Below are 21,548 nucleotides of genomic sequence, written 5' to 3' on the forward strand. Positions count from 1 at the left end.
TGTCTTCTTTAAAGTGAGCCGGGTGACTCAAAAGTACATTTAACAGTCTGACTGGGGAATGGCACGGATGAAACAGAGAGAGAGAGAGAGAGAGAGAGAGAGAGAGAGAGAGAGAGAGAGAGAGAGAGAGAGAGAGAGAGAGAGAGAGAGAGAGAGAGAGAGAGAGAGAGAGAGAGAGAGAGAGAGAGAGAGGCCTGTGCAAAGCAGAACTGGCTGTGCCCTCGTGCTCCTCTGTGACCTGGCAAGAGCCTAACCACATCCTGTTCATAGTGAATAGCAGAAATGCACTTTGACTTTGAACAGCTCAACATACACTGCCTTGGTCAAGCGGAGCACACACACGGTCTCAATATAGCTCCATTGTGGGCGTCAATACAATGAAACATACACACTGCTTCAGCTTGGTCAACTCGAGCACATTGCTTCAATGCACCTCGGTACAGTCACACACCAGTTTAACACCTTTAATCACAGACACAATACAGCTCAGCACACACACTACTCCTGAGCGCACTCTACCTGTTAATATAGATAGTCACAGACACGCTGCCTTAATCCTCTTCGGCACACTCTATCTGTTAACCACAGACATGCTGTCTTATTCCTCCTCAGCACACTCTACATGTTAATACAGCTTGTCAAAGACAAGCTTCCTTAGTCCTCCTCAGCACACTTTATCTGTTCACACAGATCATCAAAGACACGCTGCCTTAGTCCTCCTCAGCATATTCTACCTGTAAATACAGCTCGTCACAGACACGCTGCCTTAATCCTCCTCAGCACACTGTATATGTTAATATAGGTCACCAGACACGCTGCCTTAGTCCTCCTCAGCACACTCTACCTGTTAATACAGATCGTCATAGACATGCTGCCTTCGTCCAGCTCAACACAGACACACCACCCTAGTCCAGTTCAGCTCAATCTAACAGTTAAAACAGAACTGCAATCTCAACTTCTCAGACCGCTTATTAAATCTCGGTTACAAAATAAAATAATTAACGCCATCACAAAATTGGACAAATTCTGAATTGAGCACAAAATCATGAACTTTGTGAAAGTACTGTAGAGTCGCCATATTGTTGCCAACTCCTGGTCTCATCACGGGCGAGAGAGAGAGTTCACGTGAATTGGAACGTGAAGTGTCCCTTCCTGCCAACTCGTCATCGAAATGACTAATGTAATGTGATGTACGAGCAAATAAGTACAGGTTTAGCAGCAGACATTTTACTGCAGAAATGTTCCAACGTGAACTTTATGCAGAGTTATCTAGCAAGTTGGCAAAACTGTCTCAAAGACGACAGCAATATTCCTACTGGATTAAAAATCAATGTATTCACATGTGTGCTGGCTTACACATCTAATAGGGCTGCTTCACATCACCGGACGTTTTGTTGCCTCGTTCTGATTCACAGAACCTGGCGCTGCCCATTCTGGAAATTGAATCTATTTTGTGATGTAAATTGGAGGTTTAAGACGTTACTGTGTGCATTTTACTCTCATTGCGGTTTGACATTCACTCATCAATGCCGATTCTTTCTAACCCCGAAGTACAAAAATAGCATTGCAGCTCCCCTTTAGTACAGCTCTCCACTGACATGCTGGCTTAGTCCAGCTCCACACAGACACACTGCCTAATTCCAGCTCAGCTCACTCTAACTGTTAATACAGCTCTCCACAGACTCACTGCCCCAGTCCAGCTCAGATGACTCCGTTATACAGCTCATCACAGACACTCTGCCTTAGTCCAGCTCCACACAGACACTCTGCCTTAGTCCAGCTCCACACAGACATGCTGCCTCAGCACACTCTACCTGTTAATACAGATCGTCACAGACATGCTCCCTTAGTCCTCCTCAGGAGATTCTACCTGTTAATACAGATCGTGACAGACATGCTGCCTTAGTCCTCCTCAGCACACTCTACCTGTTAATACAGATCGTCACAGACAAGCTGCCTTAATCCTCCTCAGCACACTCTACCTGTTAATACAGATCGTCACAGACAAGCTACCTTAATCCTCCTCAGCACACTCTACCTGTTAATACAGATCGTCACAGACAAGCTACCTTAATCCTCCTCAGCACACTCTACTGTACCTGTTAATACAGATCGTCACAGACAAGCTACCTTAGTCCTCCTCGGGAGATTCTACCTGTTAATACAGATCGTCACAGACACGCTGCCTTAGTCCTCCTCAGCACACAGACACTACTCTTGTCCAGCTTGACACACTTATACATCTTGACGCACACTGCTTCACTGCACCACTCAACATACACTAACTTAAAACAGATTAACACACACTGCGCTTTAATCCAGGTCAACAATTACACACACACTGCCCCCACATGTCTCCACACATGTACACCACCTCAACACATCTTCACACAAAAATGGTCAGGTTACCCTTAGCATCCTAGAAGAACTATTCAGTTTACCCTTTATACTCAGATTCTTTTCCCATTCTAGGGCAGTAAGGCACTGTTTCCATCTCTTCCGGCATTTCAGTGAAAGTGAAAAGTCTCTCACCTTTCTACAGAACCGGAAAAGCAGAGCTGCTGCAGTTTCCCTGGGGCTTGTGCACGAGATGGAGAAATAACACCCCTCTCTCTCTCCCCTGCAGCCAGCAGGCCTGGTGTGTCATGGCTCTGTGCTGGGCCTGCTGTCAGGTGTGCTAAGGCACACTGTCTGGGGACATGCCGACACGCCCGCCGTTCGCCAGCCACCTGCCGCCCCCCATACCTGTCCCCTGCCCCTCGCCCCAATCAGCGCCTATTGTCCTGGAATCACAGTACGCCACAGCCCCCTGGGACGTCCTGGTAACCAAAACCGGTCGGGGCTGGAAGAGACGCACATCTCCACACAATGGCTCATTGAGGAGCCTCCCAGGATCAAAGAAGCACACCTGTCACTGCTCCGGTTACACTGCGCTGATCAACACAGCGGGCTCCTGATGCACACTGACACACACAGCGGGCTCCTGATGCACACTGACACACACAGCGGGCTCCTGATGCACACTGACACACACAGCGGGCCCCTGATGCACACTGACACACACAGCGGGCCCCTGATGCACACTGTCCAACACACCGGGCTCCTGATGCACACTGACACACACAGCGGGCCCCTGATGCACACTGACACACACAGCGGGCCCCTGATGCACACTGACACACACAGCGGGCCCCTGATGCACACTGTCCAACACAGCGGGCCCCTGATGCACAATGACACACACAGCGGGCCCCTGATGCACAATGACACACACAGCGGGCCCCTGATGCACACTGACACACACAGCGGGCCCCTGATGCACAATGACACACACAGCGGGCCCCTGATGCACACTGACACACACAGCGGGCCCCTGAGCACACTGACACACACAGCGGGCCCCTGATGCACACTGTCCAACACAGCGGGCCCCTGATGCACACTGACACACACAGCGGGCCCCTGATGCACAATGACACACACAGCGGGCCCCTGATGCACACTGACACACACAGCGGGTCCCTGATGCACACTGTCCAACACAGCGGGCCCCTGATGCACACTGACACACACAGCGGGCCCCTGATGCACAATGACACACACAGCGGGCCCCTGATGCACAATGACACACACAGCGGGTCCCTGATGCACACTGACACACACAGCGGGCCCCTGATGCACACTGACACACACAGCGGGCCCCTGATGCACAATGACACACACAGCGGGCCCCTGATGCACACTGACACACACAGCGGGCCCCTGATGCACACTGACACACACAGCGGGCCCCTGATGCACACTGCCCGACACAGCGGGCCCCTGATGCACACTGACACACACAGCGGGCCCCTGATGCACACATCTATCTACAGGTTTTTACTAGACATGTTATGTTTTGGTTAAATACTGCATGATTATTACAACAGTCTGTCTCAAACTAAGAATGAAACACAACGTGGAATATAAGCATCCCAGCACACTCTTGATATTCTAGTGAACAGCAGGTCTTTTTTGGATGCAGTGCTTCTCTGTAATATTCCAGTGGATTCTGCCCATGCAGGCTTGCAGGCAGCACTAGGCTGTGATGAAGGGCTGGCTATCCCCCGTTTTTAGCAGAGCTGCAGAAAGTGTTTTTGGGTGCTCGTTCTATGATGCAGCGTTTGAAGCCCCAGTGTCCCGCTACGCTGCACCACAGCTCCGATGAGCAACAAGCCGTGCCGTGCCAGTACAGCCATGACCAGTGCCCGGCAAACAAAAACCACATGTAGAGCAGGCCAGGCTGTGTCCGATTATCCACGCCTCCAGCGCGGCACTGACAGGGCGGCGTCATCGCTGCCGGACTGTGCTGGGAACCGTACCTCTGCTTTGAAGGGCTCCTATATATCATCCACACTCTTTACTGCCGCTCTTTGAAGCTGCAGACCCTGTGACGACCTGCGTTGCTGTTGTTTTGGTGAGAATGACTGGGGCGTATCCAAAGACAGAAATCTAGAGGGAGTCCCAGAGCTGTGTTGCATTATCCCAGGCCTTGTGTAACTCCCAACAGGGGGTACTAGGGATAGGGGGCTTATTAAAGGCGTTTCGTGTTTTAAACGGTCCTTGAGAAACAAAACTACGCTGTGACAACCCCTTCACTGTCAACAAGCTGCTGAAGCTGGCGAGGGGCGCAGCCAGACGGTGCCTATTCCAGACACACGGGGCACCAGGCCAAATCTCACTGCTCTGTCCCCCAGACAGGAGCTGGGACACAGGGGCAATGCAGAACAGCCAATCACGCCAGCAAGACTTGGGGAGGTGGGATCAAACTAAGGCACTCGACAAACACCCTGGCAGAGCTGGGGAAACATGCAGACTCCACACAGACAGACGATTGAGACCAAAATCAAACCCTGGGTCTCATCTCTAACCCCCTCACCGCCATGTTCATCATGCAATAGGAATCATCCCTTGAACCGAATAATTCATCCTTTAACCCATTTAGAAAGCTGCTGTGAATTCCAGCAGGGGCTGTAGAGACAGTTCAGTGTTTACGGCACTGTTGCACATCAAGAACAATCCGGCCAGTGAGCATGCCTTCAGACTGTGCCCTCCGAGACACAGGGCACTGTGGAAAGGCGCTATATAATTACTGCCGGATCCGATTTTGCAGCTTGCCGCCGAGACGAATCGGCTGCGGGGGGGGGGGGGGGGGGGGCGAGTGGCCGCAGCTGGATCATATTAACCCCCCAATTCCCTCCCCCAGTTCACCACAGAGTCAGTGCCCACTCCTCCCGACTCGAGCGGGAAGGGGAGGGGTTTCCTCCTCGCGGTTTCTCCCATCACACCCTCCCCGGGGCTCTCCTGTCCTGCCCGGCTCCCCCAGCGCTCTCTCAGGGAGGGGGGCTGCTGAGAGACTTATTTTTAGGAACACATCCGCCCCACTCCCACGCCCTCCTGCTGTGAAGCGTCTTTTCTTCGTTACTGTCAGGAAAAAGAGCAGGGCGCGGGGAGGGGCTGACGATTCTCGGAGCACGTTACGACATCGCCTTTTAATCTCCTGCGCAATCCGAGCGCACAGACGACGAACAGCAGAGACGTTTTCACATGCTGGGTCTTATGGTCACCCCCCAGCGATGGCCTTTCTGTTTATGAATGCTCTTCCAAGTTTATTTCCAGTAACGGAAGTGCTCTTACGATTTGTTTTGTATTTCCACAGCGTGTAAACAAACCGGGCCCACGGAGCTCGTCTCCAGCAGCCTCTCCCTTGACGGAAAGCTGAGGAGAACTCATGCCTGGGGCACCCCCGCGCGCATCCCAGCTCTCACGACACCCCCACGGGCACGGGCTCAGCCCGCGGGCCAGGTCAGCAGGAGGGACAGACAAGGGGCTGGACAAAGCTGACAGTCTGACTTTCCCAGCTTTTAGAGGTCAGGATTTTCCACGCAGGCCGTCAGGGGCCTTGTGTCAGAAAGGGTTTTGAAACCGAGAAGAAACGGCCAGTGTAAAGAGCAAGCGAGGGGGTGTCTGCAGCCAGCGGTCTTGCCAGATCACTCCGGTTTCTCTCAGCGAGGTGTGGTTCCTTAAATTCCTGCTGCATGTTTTTTTCTTCTTCTTTCAGACGACAGTCACGTCAGGCGGCGCGGGGAGCCCTGCGGCCCTGCGCCTGACCTTCCGCAGGCCCCCCGCCGAGCTGGCACGGTCTGGCACAGATGCCCACTTCTCAGCGGCCTGCCAGAGGTTTAGCAGCTGATCGGCACATTCCTCGGGCCCGCGCCACGCACCAGCGCTGCCCTCGGGCCCTGCGAGTGTGTCCGAGCCGCCTGCGCGTGCTCCTGCCCGGCGCTCCAAAACCTCGCAGACCTCCGGCAGACACACGCCGGGGGGGGGGGCGCCCCGATCCCCGCACAGACTGGACCTCTCCCCGCAAGCCAGCGCCCCTTGGTTCAGCCTTGGGGTCACAACCGGGGGGACAAGAAGACTCATTTCAGCTCACACAAATCAGGCATCTTCCAAACTCTCCAAAACCTGCTTTCGTCCTGAGCCTCTAGACTCTCTGCTTGGAGCAGGAACGAGCAGTAAACAAGCAAACCCTCCACAGCTGGGCTTTCCTTTCTCCAGCACCTCCGTGTCACAGTGTAAAAGGCAAACTTGCATTAACAGCCCACTTGTCAACAAACAGCAATGAGCTGCTCTCCCGCCTAAACCCCACGGAAGGCCAGCACTTTCTTCAAAGGAGCGAGCCAGCTGTTCTTTATTAACGTGATCCTGATTAGATACCCTTCTAAAAGCGCCCATTCACTGCGACTTATCAGACTGGCATTATTAAAGGCCAAATCCATCAGGTGCAAAATGAGGGAATGTCTGACACTGTAGTTTTCATTTTGCCAATTTTTTTTTCCCTTTACCTTTACCAGGCTTTTTATATACAATAGCAAAACAATGTCTTCAGTCTTGTTGTTCACATTTCATAGTACATTGTGCAGCAGTGAACGGCTTTCTCCAAATAGCTCTTCGGCTGTCATTGTGGACCATTTGTGCGACAGCCTTTTCGAAGGTTTAAATGCCATATGGCTGCTTTTTAATTGAAAAACCACATGCAGCAGCAAAGTGTGGCTGCTGCATCTTGGAAACAACAGCTGAGACATGACGAGATGACCAGGCAGTAGACCTGCTTCGAACACCTTTGATCTTCTGGCTCCTGCTTCACAAGTGGACCTGAAAAGGAGCCTTCTGTGCAGATCTGCAAAGGCACGCTAAAGATGTTCAAGTCCACATTTAGTTTAAAATGAAAACATAAAAAAAATGCTGCCTATAATAACATCAATGCAAGCCATACAGTTCTAATTATACTCTTTTCTGTGCACTGCTTCAGAATAGGTTTTCAGGGTGGGCGTTTTTAACACCTTGCTATTAAAAAACCACCCGTTTCTCAGCAGTCAGTCCCCTGATTTTCAAACCGTGCCATCAATGATCAAATCCGGAAATGCAGCTTTGCAAAAACGGACTGAAACAGGTATTGGAAGGCTGTGCTTAAAGATGCAGTTTGCAAAACATGTCTCCATACCACCGCATCAACAGCGCAATTAAATACAACAAACTTGCACACGGATTGAGAATTCCCAAGAGATTTTGCATATTCCTGCCCCCTCCCCCCCCCGATTAGGAGAATGTTGCAACCGTGACACCATCCACCACGTTTCAGTGAGAAGCCAGTCTGGTAATATCCACAGGAGTCGTTCGATTATGAGACTTTACCTCTGACCGACTACCTGTCTTTGTTGTACTGTAATCAGTGCTCCTGACAGGATACTCGCCCCCTTTGTGATGGAGAAGGGTCGGAAATTTTTCGCCTTGAGAAGCTGAATGAGAGGAAGGCCCAGTTGTGCGTCATTTTCTTTCGGACTCCTACAGTGGCTGCTTAGCAACCCTGCTCAGGGCTCCATACATGTCAGCTAAAACCCCAGTAAGCGGTCAAGTAATGAAAAATACACGTGTACATATTAAAAGCCAGTTTGGTAGCAGACATTATTTAATTAAATTACATTATCAGAAGGCCTACTGGTAACATGGGGGAACCACTACAGAGCTAAGTGTAATGTGTTAGCAGCTTTGAAAACCACCCTATGTTTGCAGCTGATTAGAAGTTGACAGCATGCATGGGGCAGTCAATGCCTGTTGAAATCACGTCCGGGGCTATAAACACTGAACTAAGTGTACCCCACCATTCCCTTACCCATGCCGTTACCATAGGGTGGGACACCCCTTATACCATGAAACAAGGATTCCTGCAGCACCCCCAGACTATGTGTGCTGATTGGGGTACCTGGCTCTTAGTGTCTAAGCTGACACACCTCTCCAGCTTGGAATGGTTTTTTATTCCTTGGCCGCACAGACCACCGCTGCCACCTCGGTCCTGAAGCCTGTCCTCCACCACTTCCAGGGGTCTCTTTCCAATGCCCAGAGTCTTGTACAAACCACGTGTTGCTTCCTGCTTGTCCTGAGCTAACCTTCTCTCGAGAAAAACCACAAAAGGCACGGAAAACACACCAGGAAAGACTGGATATTTTTGCACATAACCTGTTACCTTTTTGTTGTTTTGCACATTGCCTGTTGTTGTTTTTTTGCACACTGCCTGTTGTCTCTGTCTTTCTTTTGCTACACAATTGTATTGTTGTTGTTGTTTTTTTTCTTCTCTTTGTACTACTTATGTCCGAGAGGCAGCTAAATAGCATTTCGTTATACCATATACCATGTATATGAGTGTAATGACAATAAACTTGAACTTGGATGCCCTGTCTGCTGGTTACTGGGATGCTGCTGAAATCTCATCCTGCCTGTGTGCTGGACCCAGAGTGTCTGTGGCCCTGGGTGACCTTGGAAGAAAATGCAAACGTGAAAGGAGGCCTCCTTCTGATATGACTGCTGTACAAGAAACCCTGGCTGATTCGAATGGTTCCAGCACATAAGCCTATTCACGGCGAGCTAATCAATAGCTAGTGTTTGCTTTATGACTAAACGTTGCTAATCTGGCCTTGAAAAGAAGCGGTATCCCTGCTACAAGAGCACTTTCTAAAGGGAACTGGAGCGGTCTTCGAGCCATTTTTCCGACGCCTCTCTGATCTGACCTTAAGCACGGAAGTACAAAAGCAAGCATTAGCGCGCCATCGGCCGCACGTAATATGACCTCTGGCTCAGATACTGCAAAACGCCAAGACATCCTGTGCATCACGTACTGTGGAAAAGAAAAACTTGCTTTGCAACCCTGACAAACCTTTTTTTTTTTCTGTGTTCCTCACTCGGAATTGTTTTAGAAACTAATATCAGAATTTCTGAGGGAAACTATCTCTGTGGTCGATCCACAAACCTCGACTCTACTCTGCCAGTTTTCTGTTTATTTGTCTACTGCTTGCACTGAGCTAATCTCAAAAAAGAGGTGAATACTGTGGTATTATAATAATCGCGATATTGTTTTGGCGAGGTTACCATGCATTGCAAATGAAGCATGGCGCGTGTTAGGTGATGGGCTGGAACGCTATAAACGTGTAGAAAGCAGAGAGGCAAAGCTCCAAATGTAGGCAGCAGGGCGGGAGGTGGTCTGGGTTCAGGTTTGGGAACTGGATGTTTGTGGGCTCGTAGCCCAGGTGAGATACTACTGTTGTGCCCTTGAGCAAGGGACTTCACCAGCACTGCTCCGGAGAAATATTCACCTGCGTAAATGTGTACAAATGTAAGTGGCGGCAGATAAAAGCAGCTGCCGAGTGAGTCACGAACCTTGAAACGCAAAGCTGAAGGAGTACGCTAACCCCACCCCCCCCCCCCCTCAGGCTGCGATTCGACTCCCGCTCGGGGGTCCCAAGAACTGAACGTGCTGCACAAAGCTCAGCCAGCAGCTCCGCCTACAGGAGCGAGGGTGTGGCGGGGCGGACAGGCGCGGACCATCCCGCTCGCTCCTGAATTTCGACAGGCTGGCCCGCGACGGCCCCTCTTTGCCTGGTACATTCCTCGGCAGCAGGTTTTTGAACACAGTCCAGGGCGAGACATGTGGCTTTGATTACAGTCCCTCTCAAAACCATGAATAATTCCAATAACAGTAATATGAACTAATAGAAGGCAGAGCTCCTGCCTTTACTTGCTGGCCAGCTGTGGGGGAGGAACGAGAGCACAGCCTAACTGGGAAGAATAAAGCCCCTCAGTCACGGCACTGAGACAACACTCTGACAGCAGGGCCCTGCACAGCTCTTTAGTCAACAGCTGACCTCAAGGTTGCTTGAAGCCAATTCAAACACTATCTAACGAACTGGAATGCTGAACGCCTCCCCCAGATGCGGTAATGCCCAAAAGGAGAGCATTACAGTCCATTACAGGCCCTATCAAAGTGTCCCACCAACAGGCTGATCTTCAGGGCTTCGTTACTTTACCATTATTTCAACGCCTGTGCCAGACTCCCACACAGAAATACACTAGTAGGTCCAGTTAAACTGTCCTGTCCTTAAGCAGTGCCGTCTGTCGTTCCCAGAGCTGTGTTTATTCTTGAGGAGATGGAGGATATTTTGAAACCCACCGACGGTGACAGCGACGAGCGCATCCAGGGGTGAAAAGGACCGAGACTTCCCCGGCGGTGTTTAATCACGCCGGCTGCTGAACGCATCTCGAGAGGGAGAGGAAGAGCTCTCTTTTGTAGAAGAGAGACGTCTGTCAAAGGTGGGGAGGCAGTCTGCAGACAGACACGGGCCGCCCAGTGGTCTGCCTGCCTGGAGCGCAGTCACGCCAGACGGGGGCTTACGCCCGGTCACCACAGCAACGCGAGGAGGGGTGTCCACGCCGCTGCCACGCCAGGCCTCACGCACACACACACAGGCCAAGGGACCCGGCTCAACAGACGGGCCCGCAAGGGACCACCTGATGCCTCCTGTTGCCGAAATGTCAGGATGAGGAATGGTAAGCCAGTGTGAACAAAGGCACTGCTTCATTTCCACAGCTTAATGCGGTTCAGACATAGCAGTTCAGGAAAAAAAGCAGTGTTACATACCGGCTAGAACTGACCACGTGCAAATACCGTTTCTATTACGGGCGCGCTATTGCACGTAAGAACCCCAGCAGCGAAAATGGAACGGAATCCCTGTGATCTTCCCTGACGCTACAAAGATCGCACTAACTAGCAAGAACACTGAGCACCCGTATCGATATCTCCAAAAACCTCCGTTTGCTAAAACTGAATATTTTGCCAAAATTTCTTACCAAAACTGACATTTCTTAATGGGGATTTTGTCTTGCTCCGCAGCTACCTGACGCCATGACAGTTAAGCAGAGGTCGTGGGTGAGAAAGAGGGGTCAGCGCCGGGCGTAAAAGACACCCCGAGCGGCCCGGCCCCCCGTCATTCTGACACCCCGCATTGAGGCACCCACTTCCTTCCATCGGGCACAGCGCCGACCCCGCCAGGCCGGAATAACGCCTGTGATCTCCGGAAAGACGAAGACGACGGCTCAGCTTGGCCCCGAGTGTGAGCCGCTGGCCTCCCTCCCCGCCCGTGTCGAGCGGGTGACCCGCGCACGGATGGCGGGGGACACCGCCGCCCCCGCCCCCCATCTCAATCTGGGTTGTGGGTTAGGGCGCCAAGACGAGTTCATGAATCCAAACTAAGTGGCGGAGAAAGAAATATCACCATCGGTGATTCCGTATTTCGAAGCAAAAACCCAGTATTGCACAGAGTGGTTTCGGATGAGGGCTGACCTTGCCGATCAGGCCCGGAACGGGAGATCGGCTACAGTTCAGCTCAGTCTGCGCAGCAGTTAACTCCCCCGACACACAGGAAAGAGGCCTCCGTCTTCAAAATGCCAGGTGAACGGCTCTTGATGTTCCCCCACTAAGCTGTCATTTCTAAGCTTTCTCTAGCTAATAACGCTAATGACAGGGACGAGAGGGCAGGACGGAGCAGGACTGGGGGGGCAGGGGATGATGACAAATAAGACCTGACAGGCTAATTCCTCTGCTCCCCTGCTCTGCCGCCTCTGCGGCGATGAGCGAGTGATTTTTCCGAACGAGACGCGAGTCGGGTTACAGACTTGTGACTTCTGAAGGAACGTCCTTTTGCGTTACCTGCCCCAGGAAAAAAAAACAATCTGCCAATTCAAACAAAAGGCAGATTCTCTCCTCCCCCCGCGCCGTCAGCAGTGCACGCCGAGCACGGCCCTTTACAAGCATAAGCAACAGTGTTGTTGGTGACGGGCTTTCCTGTGTGGCCGGGGATCATGCAAGGTAGACTCCAGAGGAGCACACAGCTATTGCACAACAGCCCCCTCAGTTTCACTTCTTCTCCCCGGTCAGGGGCACTTGCCTTCTGTGGCTGTGGCACACTCCAGACACACAGCGCCACATCTAGAGAGACGTGCCACAATCTGCCAGGACTTTCCCACAGGACACTGCTTTCCCAATCTCCCCTTCGCCTCCCCGCTGGCAGGACAGGATTGGCTCCAGCAGACACAGAGCAAACGGACGTCAGGCTGGCACGCTTTGATCTTTCCGCAAACACAAACCAGCAGGAGAGAGGCGAGGCGAGGCAGGGCGAGAGTGCCCTTGTTTTAAAAGCGCTCGGGACTCGCTGGGTGCTCTCCAGCGTGACAGTCGCTGCCACACACCTTGCCCGGCGCGTGCTGGCTCCCCGCCGCGCCCCGGCAGCGCTGAGCGCAGCCAGGCGGCCACACCGGTCCGACAGCCTTGCCTACACACCTCCTCCTGCGCCTCTCCCGTTCGCCTCTCTCCTCCATATCGCACCCTGTCACTCCGGCAGCTCTGCTGAGTTTCCTCCCCCCTCCCCCAGTATGACTGACAGCTGGGAAGAGTGGGAGGTCCCCATGACTACCTCACTCCCTCTCACCCTACCCCTCACTGAGAGGGAGTGAGAGGGAGTGAGGGGGCAGGGAGAGAGGGAGTGAGAGGAGACAGGGTGAGAGGGAGCGAGGTGGTAGAGGGGACAGGGTGAGAGGGAGTGAGGTGGTAGAGGGGACAGGGTGAAAGGGAGTGAGGTGGTAGAGGGGACAGGGTGAGAGGGAGTGAGAGGGGCAGAGTGAGAAGGAGTGAGGTGGTAGAGGGGACAGGGTGAGAGGGAGTGAGAGGGGCAGGGAGAGAGGGAGCGAGGTGGTAGAGGGGACAGGGTGAGAGGGAGTGAGGTGGTAGAGGGGACAGGGTGAGAAGGAGTGAGGTGGAAAAGGTGACAGGGTGAGAGGGAGTGAGAGGGGCAGGGTGAGAAGGAGTGAGGTGGTAGAGGGGACAGGGTGAGAGGGAGTGAGAGGGGCAGAGGGGGGCAGTCTGTCTACCGGGTCTCTCCCAGTGCCAGCGAAAGAAGAAGGAAATGCTGACGCAGTGCAATGAAATCACCTCAACAGCTGATCTTTAATACAGCCCCACCTTGTTTTGCAATAGACTTTTCCTTCACTGCTGTTTCCCAATTCTCATCACATAAACAAGCTGCCAGCTCTCGAACACACAGGCCCCGTCCTTCACCGCCCATCCTCTGTGTTTTTCTGTGCATACTATGTTCAAAAACACATGTATTGGCTGATTTACAGAAATATGGAGACCTGCTGTTTCCGTATTGCGGTACTCTTATCGTGCACTGCATGACTTTTGCAAAGCACCTTGCACACCCTTTAACAAGACCAGAAGAGACCCTCACAGGCACTCACCTGACATGCAAACACGCATTCTGTGCACTTATGTCTATTTATATCACAATTCAAAAAGCATTTTGCCTTTTTGCCCAGACAGACTTACCTGCAGTAACCGGTGCCGTTTCTGAATGTGACGCAGGTCCCATTATTGACACAGGGCTCCTTCGTGTCCCGACACTGCAGGGCTGAAACAACAGGGCAATGTCAGACTACAGAAATTAAGCCACATTTATGAAGCACATATATATATACTGTATATCTGAATAAACGCATAACATGCACAGTCATTTACACACATGCCCAAATGTTTTAAGGCGTAGCGCTTCTGAGTGTTACTTCTAAGAACACACGAGAGACAGCGCTAGGCCAGTGTGTGCGCAGTTTGGCTTTGTGCATCGTAGCGCGGTACACAAACATCGCGCCGCGCAGTGCCTCACACGAACGAGCAGAGAGGAGCATCACAGGAACCAAGAGGGCCAGACCTTGACGGAAGAGTTTAAGGAGGTGCAGAAAGGGCTACACACAGGGTGTTTAATGAGCTCGAGCTCAGGGAGCTGGAATTACTCATGCGAAACATGCCCCGCAGTGGCATCACGCTCAGGGTAGCAGCGGGCTCACTCCCCGCTGGAAATACAGCCCTCTCAATCGCAATGCACAGAACTCTAGATAAACCGCGGTCCACTTTTTCAAGTCAAATTAAAAAAAAACAATGATCTCTACAGCTGCCACCATCTATACCCTACAGTATGTGTACCCCCTGTACACCCTATGTGTACTGTGATTGGGGTGGGATCTGATGTCACAACATCTAGGATTCAAACCTTGACATTTACGGATGATGAACAATTTGTCTCCAGAATATGCTACAGCAAACGAACAGCACAGGATCTTGACGCTCATTAGGCAGTTAGCTTCTAAGCAAGAATAAACTAAAGCTTGACGCATTTTAAGCGGCTGAGAGGCGGGTATGACGGCTCTCTAGGAGATTTCAGGCCCGTCCGGTGAGCAAGACAGCACAGTCCAGTCAACCGAGCATCTCGCTGCAGCGAGCAGAGCACAGCGCTCGCCGAGCTCGGCGCAGCAAGAAGAGGAAGAAGAAAGGAGAAAAAAAGACCAGAAAAAAAAAAAGAAGAAGAAATGGAAAGACCAGGACTGAAAGAAAAAACACCGCCACCAGAAGTGAAAAACGAGTCCACTGCCTCGAGGCGCTTCAGGACAGGGAAAGAGTGCCGAGTGTGTGTGGGGGGACGCGGGTCAGGGTCCGCTGGAAACCGAGTGGAGCACAAAGGGGAATTATCCCGCAGCTGAGATGCTTTTGACGCCCTCGTTGGCGTCTGTCCCGAATCACTGCGCCGTTTTCCGTTACTACAACACTATCCCAGCAGGCAGCCTGTGCTGCGTCCGGCCGTCGGAGCCAGGGAAATCACGAGGAGGAAAACGGAGCCATTCCCTCACTTTCTAAACGCATACAAAACTACATTTCACTTTGGGTCCTTTTTTCTGTGTCTATAGAAACTAGCGCCCCAAAAAAAACAACCCCTCAAATCGCATTGTGGCAAGAAGACAGGGGGGCACCTCAGCATTGCAAATCAGCTCCGTGGTTATCCGAACACGCGGCGCCGTTGGCGACGACAGACGTCTACAGATGAAAATCTGTTTGTTTTTTTCCTTCGAAAGGACGAGCACGTTTCTGCCTCAAACAAATTAAAAAATTAAAAAACAACAACAACATCCAACCCATTTGCTCATCCTTTTCGTTGGCTTTGAACTAATGCTTTGCACTTTCATATCTCCTGGTATACCTGCACCTGTCGGTCCATCCACTTTCTGGAAGCACCGTATCCTTAGCTGGGAGTGGCGAGCATCAAGCCAATACAGCAGCCATGCCCTCCGCCGGCAGAAACCTCAATACACGCAAGAAGCAAGGGAGGGATCCAGTGCAGCCAAAAGCGGACATGACCCATCCATCCATCTTCTAACTGCTTTATCCAGCACAGGGTCAGGGGGAGCCGGAGCCTATCCCTGCAAGCAATGGGCGTAAGGACAGGGCCCAGTGATGGGAGAATAGGAGCTACTGAACCCAGGAGGGGACAGGGCCCAGTGATGGGAGAATAGGAGCTACTGAACCCAGGAGGGGACAGGGCCCAGTGATGGGAGAATAGGAGCTACTGAAGCCAGGAGAGGACGGGAGCCAGTGATGGGAGAATAGGAGCTACTGAAGCCAGGAGAGGACGGGAGCCAGTGATGGGAGAATAGGAGCTACTGAAGCCAGGAGAGGACGGGAGCCAGTGATGGGAGAATAGGAGCTACTGAAGCCAGGAGAGGACGGGAGCCAGTGATGGGAGAATAGGAGCTACTGAAGCCAGGAGGGGACAGGGCCCAGTGATGGGAGAATAGGAGCTACTGAAGCCAGGAGAGGACGGGAGCCAGTGATGGGAGAATAGGAGCTACTGAAGCCAGGAGAGGACGGGAGCCAGTGATGGGAGAATAGGAGCTACTGAAGCCAGGAGAGGACGGGAGCCAGTGATGGGAGAATAGGAGCTACTGAAGCCAGGAGGGGACAGGGCCCAGTGATGGGAGAATAGGAGCTACTGAAGCCAGGAGGGGACAGGGCCCAGTGATGGTAGAATAGGAGCTACTGAAGCCAGGAGGGGACAGGGCCCAGTGATGGGAGAATAGGAGCTACTGAAGCCAGGAGAGGACAGGAGCCAGTGATGAGAGAATAGGAGCTACTGAAGCCAGGAGAGGACAGGAGCCAGTGATGAGAGAATAGGAGCTACTGAAGCCAGGAGAGGACGGGAGCCAGTGATGGCAGAATAGGAGCTACTGAAGCCAGGACAGGAGCCAGTGATGGCAGAATAAGAGCTACTGAAGCCAGGAGTGACAGGAGCCAGTGATGGCAGAATAGGAGCTACTGAAGCCAGGAGTGACAGGAGCCAGTGATGGCAGAATAGGAGCTACTGAAGCCAGGAGTGACAGGAGCCAGTGATGGCAGAATAGGAGCTACTGAAGCCAGGAGTGACAGGAGCCAGTGATGGCAGAATAGGAGCTACTGAAGCCAGGAGAGGACGGGAGCCAGTGATGGGAGAATAGGAGCTACTGAAGCCAGGAGAGGACAGGAGCCAGTGATGGGAGAATAGGAGCTACTGAAGCCAGGAGGGGACAGGAGCCAGTGATGGGAGAATAGGAGCTACTGAAGCCAGGAGAGGACAGGAGCTAGTGATGGCATGAAAGGGAATGAGGAGGTTCATAACAAAGTACCAAAATCTCTTCAGCTACACTAAGGCCAGCCAATCAGGTCCCTTTAGTCTTACGAACACATCTCAGGCTGCCCTCGCAGCTCCACAGATGCCAGCGTGCAGGGGAATTACCCACCGCCCTGAGCTCCAGTCTGACGCTGACCCGCGCAGGGTGCCAGAAACAGTTTCTGTTCACTCCAACGTGTCACACTCAGCATCTGAAAACTCCCTTTCATGATCTGCTTTCTGCTTCTTACAGGAATCGCACAAAAAGAGCAAGAGGGCAGCTCACACAACACCTGATGTCAGTTTATAAAATATCCGATGCGTCATCCACCACCGAGGTGAGAGGACACGGATGAGAGTGACTTTTTGACAGCATGGGTTTTGGAATTGAGTGGGTGGAAACATGGCAGCATAACAAATCGCTGTATTACAGCTTCACTGGATCATCCATTACAGTACTACAGCGTCGCATGTCACAGGGGACAAAGAGCTGCCTGAGCCCTGACGCTCATTCCTGTGGACAGCTGAAAGAAAAACTGCGCAGGGCTGGGGGAGAGAAATTAACAGTCCTCGCAGATCTGGGAAGCCGTCTCCCTCGTACCGCACAATAAAGCGAAACCACTCTTTTTCGTTTTCACTTCCCCCCGAAACGCACACATCTGTCGGGATCGGCTCCGGACACGTGGAGCCGGTGCGGGGCGGGTGAAGGAGGAGGAGGATTTCCGGGAAGAGCCAACGGGGCTGAGGAGAAGCCGGCAAGCCACGTGCCTGCCCGCCAGCGCCGCCAGCGCCGTCACCGCGGCCGTGAGGCTCGCCTGACACGCAGGAGCGGCGCAGGAAGAGAGCGGCCCCGCTTCCTGCCTCGCTCGCCCGCCAGCCCCATCCCCGGCGAGAGAGGCAGGGAGACGGGGCCAGAGCCCAGGGCAGAGCCCCAGAGAGAGGGGAGTCAAGACTAGCGGACAAGCTGGAAAGCCTAAGACACCAGGGCTGTCCGTCTGAAGCCGGCTGCTCTCCTCTCACCCCCCCCCTTCCCCTGCACAGTCTCCCCCTCTCCTGGAATTAAGGGTGAGGCTCAACGCTTCTCCTTTTCTGCCCTGTCAAGGCCAGGGTGCGAACTGGAGCACCCCGATCACCAGCTACAGCTCATGCTCCAGGTCTGTCCACGCCCCCCAGGGTCCCTTTGTGCCCTACAGAGTGCAGGACACCTGCAGCCTGGCCCTGCGGAGCACTGCTCTGCTAACACGAGCACTCAGGCAGCAGGAGAGCAAGAGGACATCTGTCCCCGTGAGTCTCGGCCTCAGAATCACAGGCTGTTTGGGGCGGCAGATTGAAATTGGGCGGAGAGGTGGCTCTGTGGCTAAGGATCTGCGCCTGTGACTGGAAGGTTGCCGGTTCAAATCCCGCGGCCGTCAGAGGAATCCTACTCCGTTGGGCCCCTGAGCAAGGCCCTTAACCCCAACTGCTCCAGGGGCGCTGTACAATGGCTGACTCTGCACTCTGACTCCAAGCTTCTCTCCCTGTCAGTGTGTCTGTGTCTCCATGGAGAAAAGCTGGGGTATGCGAAAAGACGAATTCCTAATGCAAGAAATTGTATAGGGCTAATAAACATTATAAAAAAAAAAATGAACAGAAAAGACTCAGCTGCGGTTCACCCTCCTGCATCACTTCCTGCCTGGTGACCGAATCTGGGTGCAATGGTTGTGTGGGTTTAACCCCTCGCATCCTGACAAAGAACCTGCAGGGTTTCTAATTGCTAAACCCTCTGCTAAACCCTGGCACTCCCACTTTCAGCAGGGCTGCAGTTGCCACACTAGTTGCTAATTAAACATAGCAAATGCCCAAAAGGCAGAATTAGCAAATAAATAAGTCAGGGGGGATTAATAATGCATGGATCTCAAACAACATTGTTTAAACAGGTATTGGTGCAACAGAGCAGCACTGAGCCTTTTAAACCAGTTAGTCGAAGCTTTTCACATCGCCCGTTGAAGAGGAAAGGCCCAGTAAAACCAGCTTTGCACTTAGTCAATTTTCTGTCTGCTTGGTTATTAAAGAGCAGACGCTGCCACACAGAAATAGGAGACACCAGCTCCCAAGACTAGATTCTCTTGCTTTGCAGCACTAAATACAATCCAGCATGGGCAGATACAGGCCCCTGCCCTCCCCACACTTCAGATCTGGTGTCGAGTGTGATCCCGTTCTGAATTACAGATGCAACGAAATCCGTTTCAACAAACAGACAACTGCCACTGTACACTTCAAATTACCCTGAAAGTCCACCACGTGCGTCGCTAACAGGAACTCCTTTTTAAATCAGCCGTTGAGCATTTTAAAGATTTCAGTCACAAAACACGAGTATATGGCTTATTCTTTGTATATCAGAGGACGTCGTGGTGGCTGGAGACGTAGGGACACTTCAGCCCAGAGGAATACTTCCGACTGAACAGTAAAGCACAAGGGGAAACCAGGGAAGTGCAAGAGCAGGGAGCACTTTTTTTTTACCCAAAGGGTTGTAGGAGCATGGAACAAGCGACACCTGCTATGTTGTTCAAACCGATACCCGGGATTCTCTCAAGAAACAGCCGGATGAACTACCGATTACCGAACGGGCCCAATGGCCCCCTCTCCCTCAGAAACTTGCTTGAGTGGCGACTACACTAGAAGGCACGCGAAAATGACTGACGCTCCTCTCAGGCAGCGGGCTTCCCAGCACCCTCCGCCCTGACCCAGGGGGGGAAAGGCCACGACGGTGTGTCACTCGACACTCGCTTCAGCCTCAAGTTCGTTCACCTCAGCCATTGTCTTGAGCGCAGAGCTGTTGACACTGGTGTCGAGGCAATTACCTGCACCGGGTTCGCAGAACAGGTCCAACTGGCTCCTTACCTCGCTGCACCGCACTGCCAGATCTCTACAGATAAAACCAAGATACTTCGGAGCTTTTATTCTCCCCACAACGATGGCAGAAGGGATCCTGAGTTATTTAAGAAGCTACAGTACCTGCTGGTTTTCTGGTCTTTCTGAGTTTGCTCTACCCCTCCCCCGACCCTGGGCAGTGGGTCTGGGGGTGAGAGCGTGTCTCTGCGGCCACCAGGCCCCTCCAGCAGAAGGGCAGCTCTGCCAAGGAGCACCTCCGTCTACTTTCAGTCACTGCACAGTCCAACAGAAGGCAGCGGTGAGCTGAAGAGTACCCCTACAGAAAAGGGGCACAAGGCAGGACGGATATATGCTGGATCACTGGGGGCACACCCAGGCTCACACACAAACCAAAACCATGAGCACAGGAGCCCCGAGCACCTGGGGACAACCCACATGGCCTTCGTAAGAACATGCAAACTCCCCACAGACAGCGGAGCCCAAGAGCTGTGAAGAGCTGCCCCGCTGTGCCTGTCCCTTCCTGCAGGCTCTATGGATCACCCTTAAATCACTCTCTAAGAAGCAACTTTGTTTTGACCATTTGCTCCAAGCGGTTTGGAGATCATTTGCAATGAAAACACCAGTATGCCACCCCGCTCTGTGAACGACAGTGAACCGTTAATGAAACACACGGCAGTACCACATGGCAAGCAGATGTGTTTATGTTTAATTACCACCAGCCACTACAGACTCTCAGAAATAAAACACACATTGTTTTCCTATTTTCAGACTCAAGGCTGCTATTAAGAGACTCCAGAGCGAGGGAAGAGTGCCCAGGCACGGCACAGCAGGGGGTGGACACTCCCCACCCCCCACGGCCCCTCTCTGGGGGGCGGGCAGGGTCGACCTGACCAAAAGGCTGCACTTCAGAACAGACCTAGACAGGCCTTCGGAAAGGCAAATAAAACACAGCAGTCTTCTGAGCTCCATAAAACTCCCCTCTAAGCCACTAATGTGTAACAGGCCCCAGAAGAGAGTAATCTGAGCCTCAGCACCCCCCCCCCAGCGCAGAACCTTGAAGATCTCATCCAGTGACTCACGCCCGCCCTTCTGGCCCTCCCCCGAGCTCCCAGGTGGGTGGGAGAGGCGGGGGTCCTGCAGCCAGAGCATGACGGCACAGTCCAGATGTGTTCCGCGGGGAGCAGGAATACAGCACCGCAGCCAGCGTCGCACGGCGGGATCACCGGGGCGATACGCAGCGTGACTGACCCGATTTCGATCTGCCAGACTCCACCAGCTCATACAGACAATTGGTTTCTTCTTCACTCGGGCAAGAGGGGGTGAGGAGTGAGGCAGGGGATGCCACACCCGGGCTCGGGCGCCCACACAGCGGGCGGGTTCGGTTCCCTCCGAGCACCCAGTCAAGGAACTGAACTCTTCACAGACCTAATAACGGGATTGAACTCTTTGTTCTTACTTCCTAAACGTGCTAGAAGTTGCCTTTTAATGATTGTGTTTCAGAAGTAACCGAAAATCTCCCAAGCTTCAAGCAGGAAAACCAAACTTGCCAAGGTTCCAACCAATCTTGTCGGGAATCGATTCGCGGAAGAGCTCTGTGAAATGAAAACCAGGAGGTGTGTGAATCCCCAGGTGCAGGAGTGGGGATCCCTGGAGTGAAACTCCTCACGAACACATTCATGACCTCGCAAGCTTGCTCGTGCTTTTACAACCGAGAACAGGGGGGGGGGCAGGTCTTTACGCAGAGGGTTGTGGGAGAGTGGAACAAGCTACTACGCCAGGCTG

The 21,548-nt window shown here is 52.7% G+C and overlaps 1 protein-coding gene across 1 annotated transcript in view; it reads right to left on the reverse strand.

Moving 5' to 3' along the window:
- notch2 (notch receptor 2) overlaps positions 1–21,548 on the reverse strand; it is an 83,743-nt gene that overhangs the window by 50,556 nt on the left and 11,639 nt on the right. The window contains exon 2 of the mRNA XM_088599176.1: positions 13,754–13,835. Coding sequence (XP_088455302.1) covers positions 13,754–13,835 — 82 coding nt within the window. The remainder of the gene's footprint in view (positions 1–13,753; positions 13,836–21,548) is intronic.

The sequence above is a fragment of the Lepisosteus platostomus genome, chromosome 11 (assembly GCF_059453375.1).
Source record: "Lepisosteus platostomus isolate fLepPlt1 chromosome 11, fLepPlt1.hap1, whole genome shotgun sequence".
Classification (NCBI taxonomy): Eukaryota; Metazoa; Chordata; class Actinopteri; order Semionotiformes; family Lepisosteidae; genus Lepisosteus; species Lepisosteus platostomus.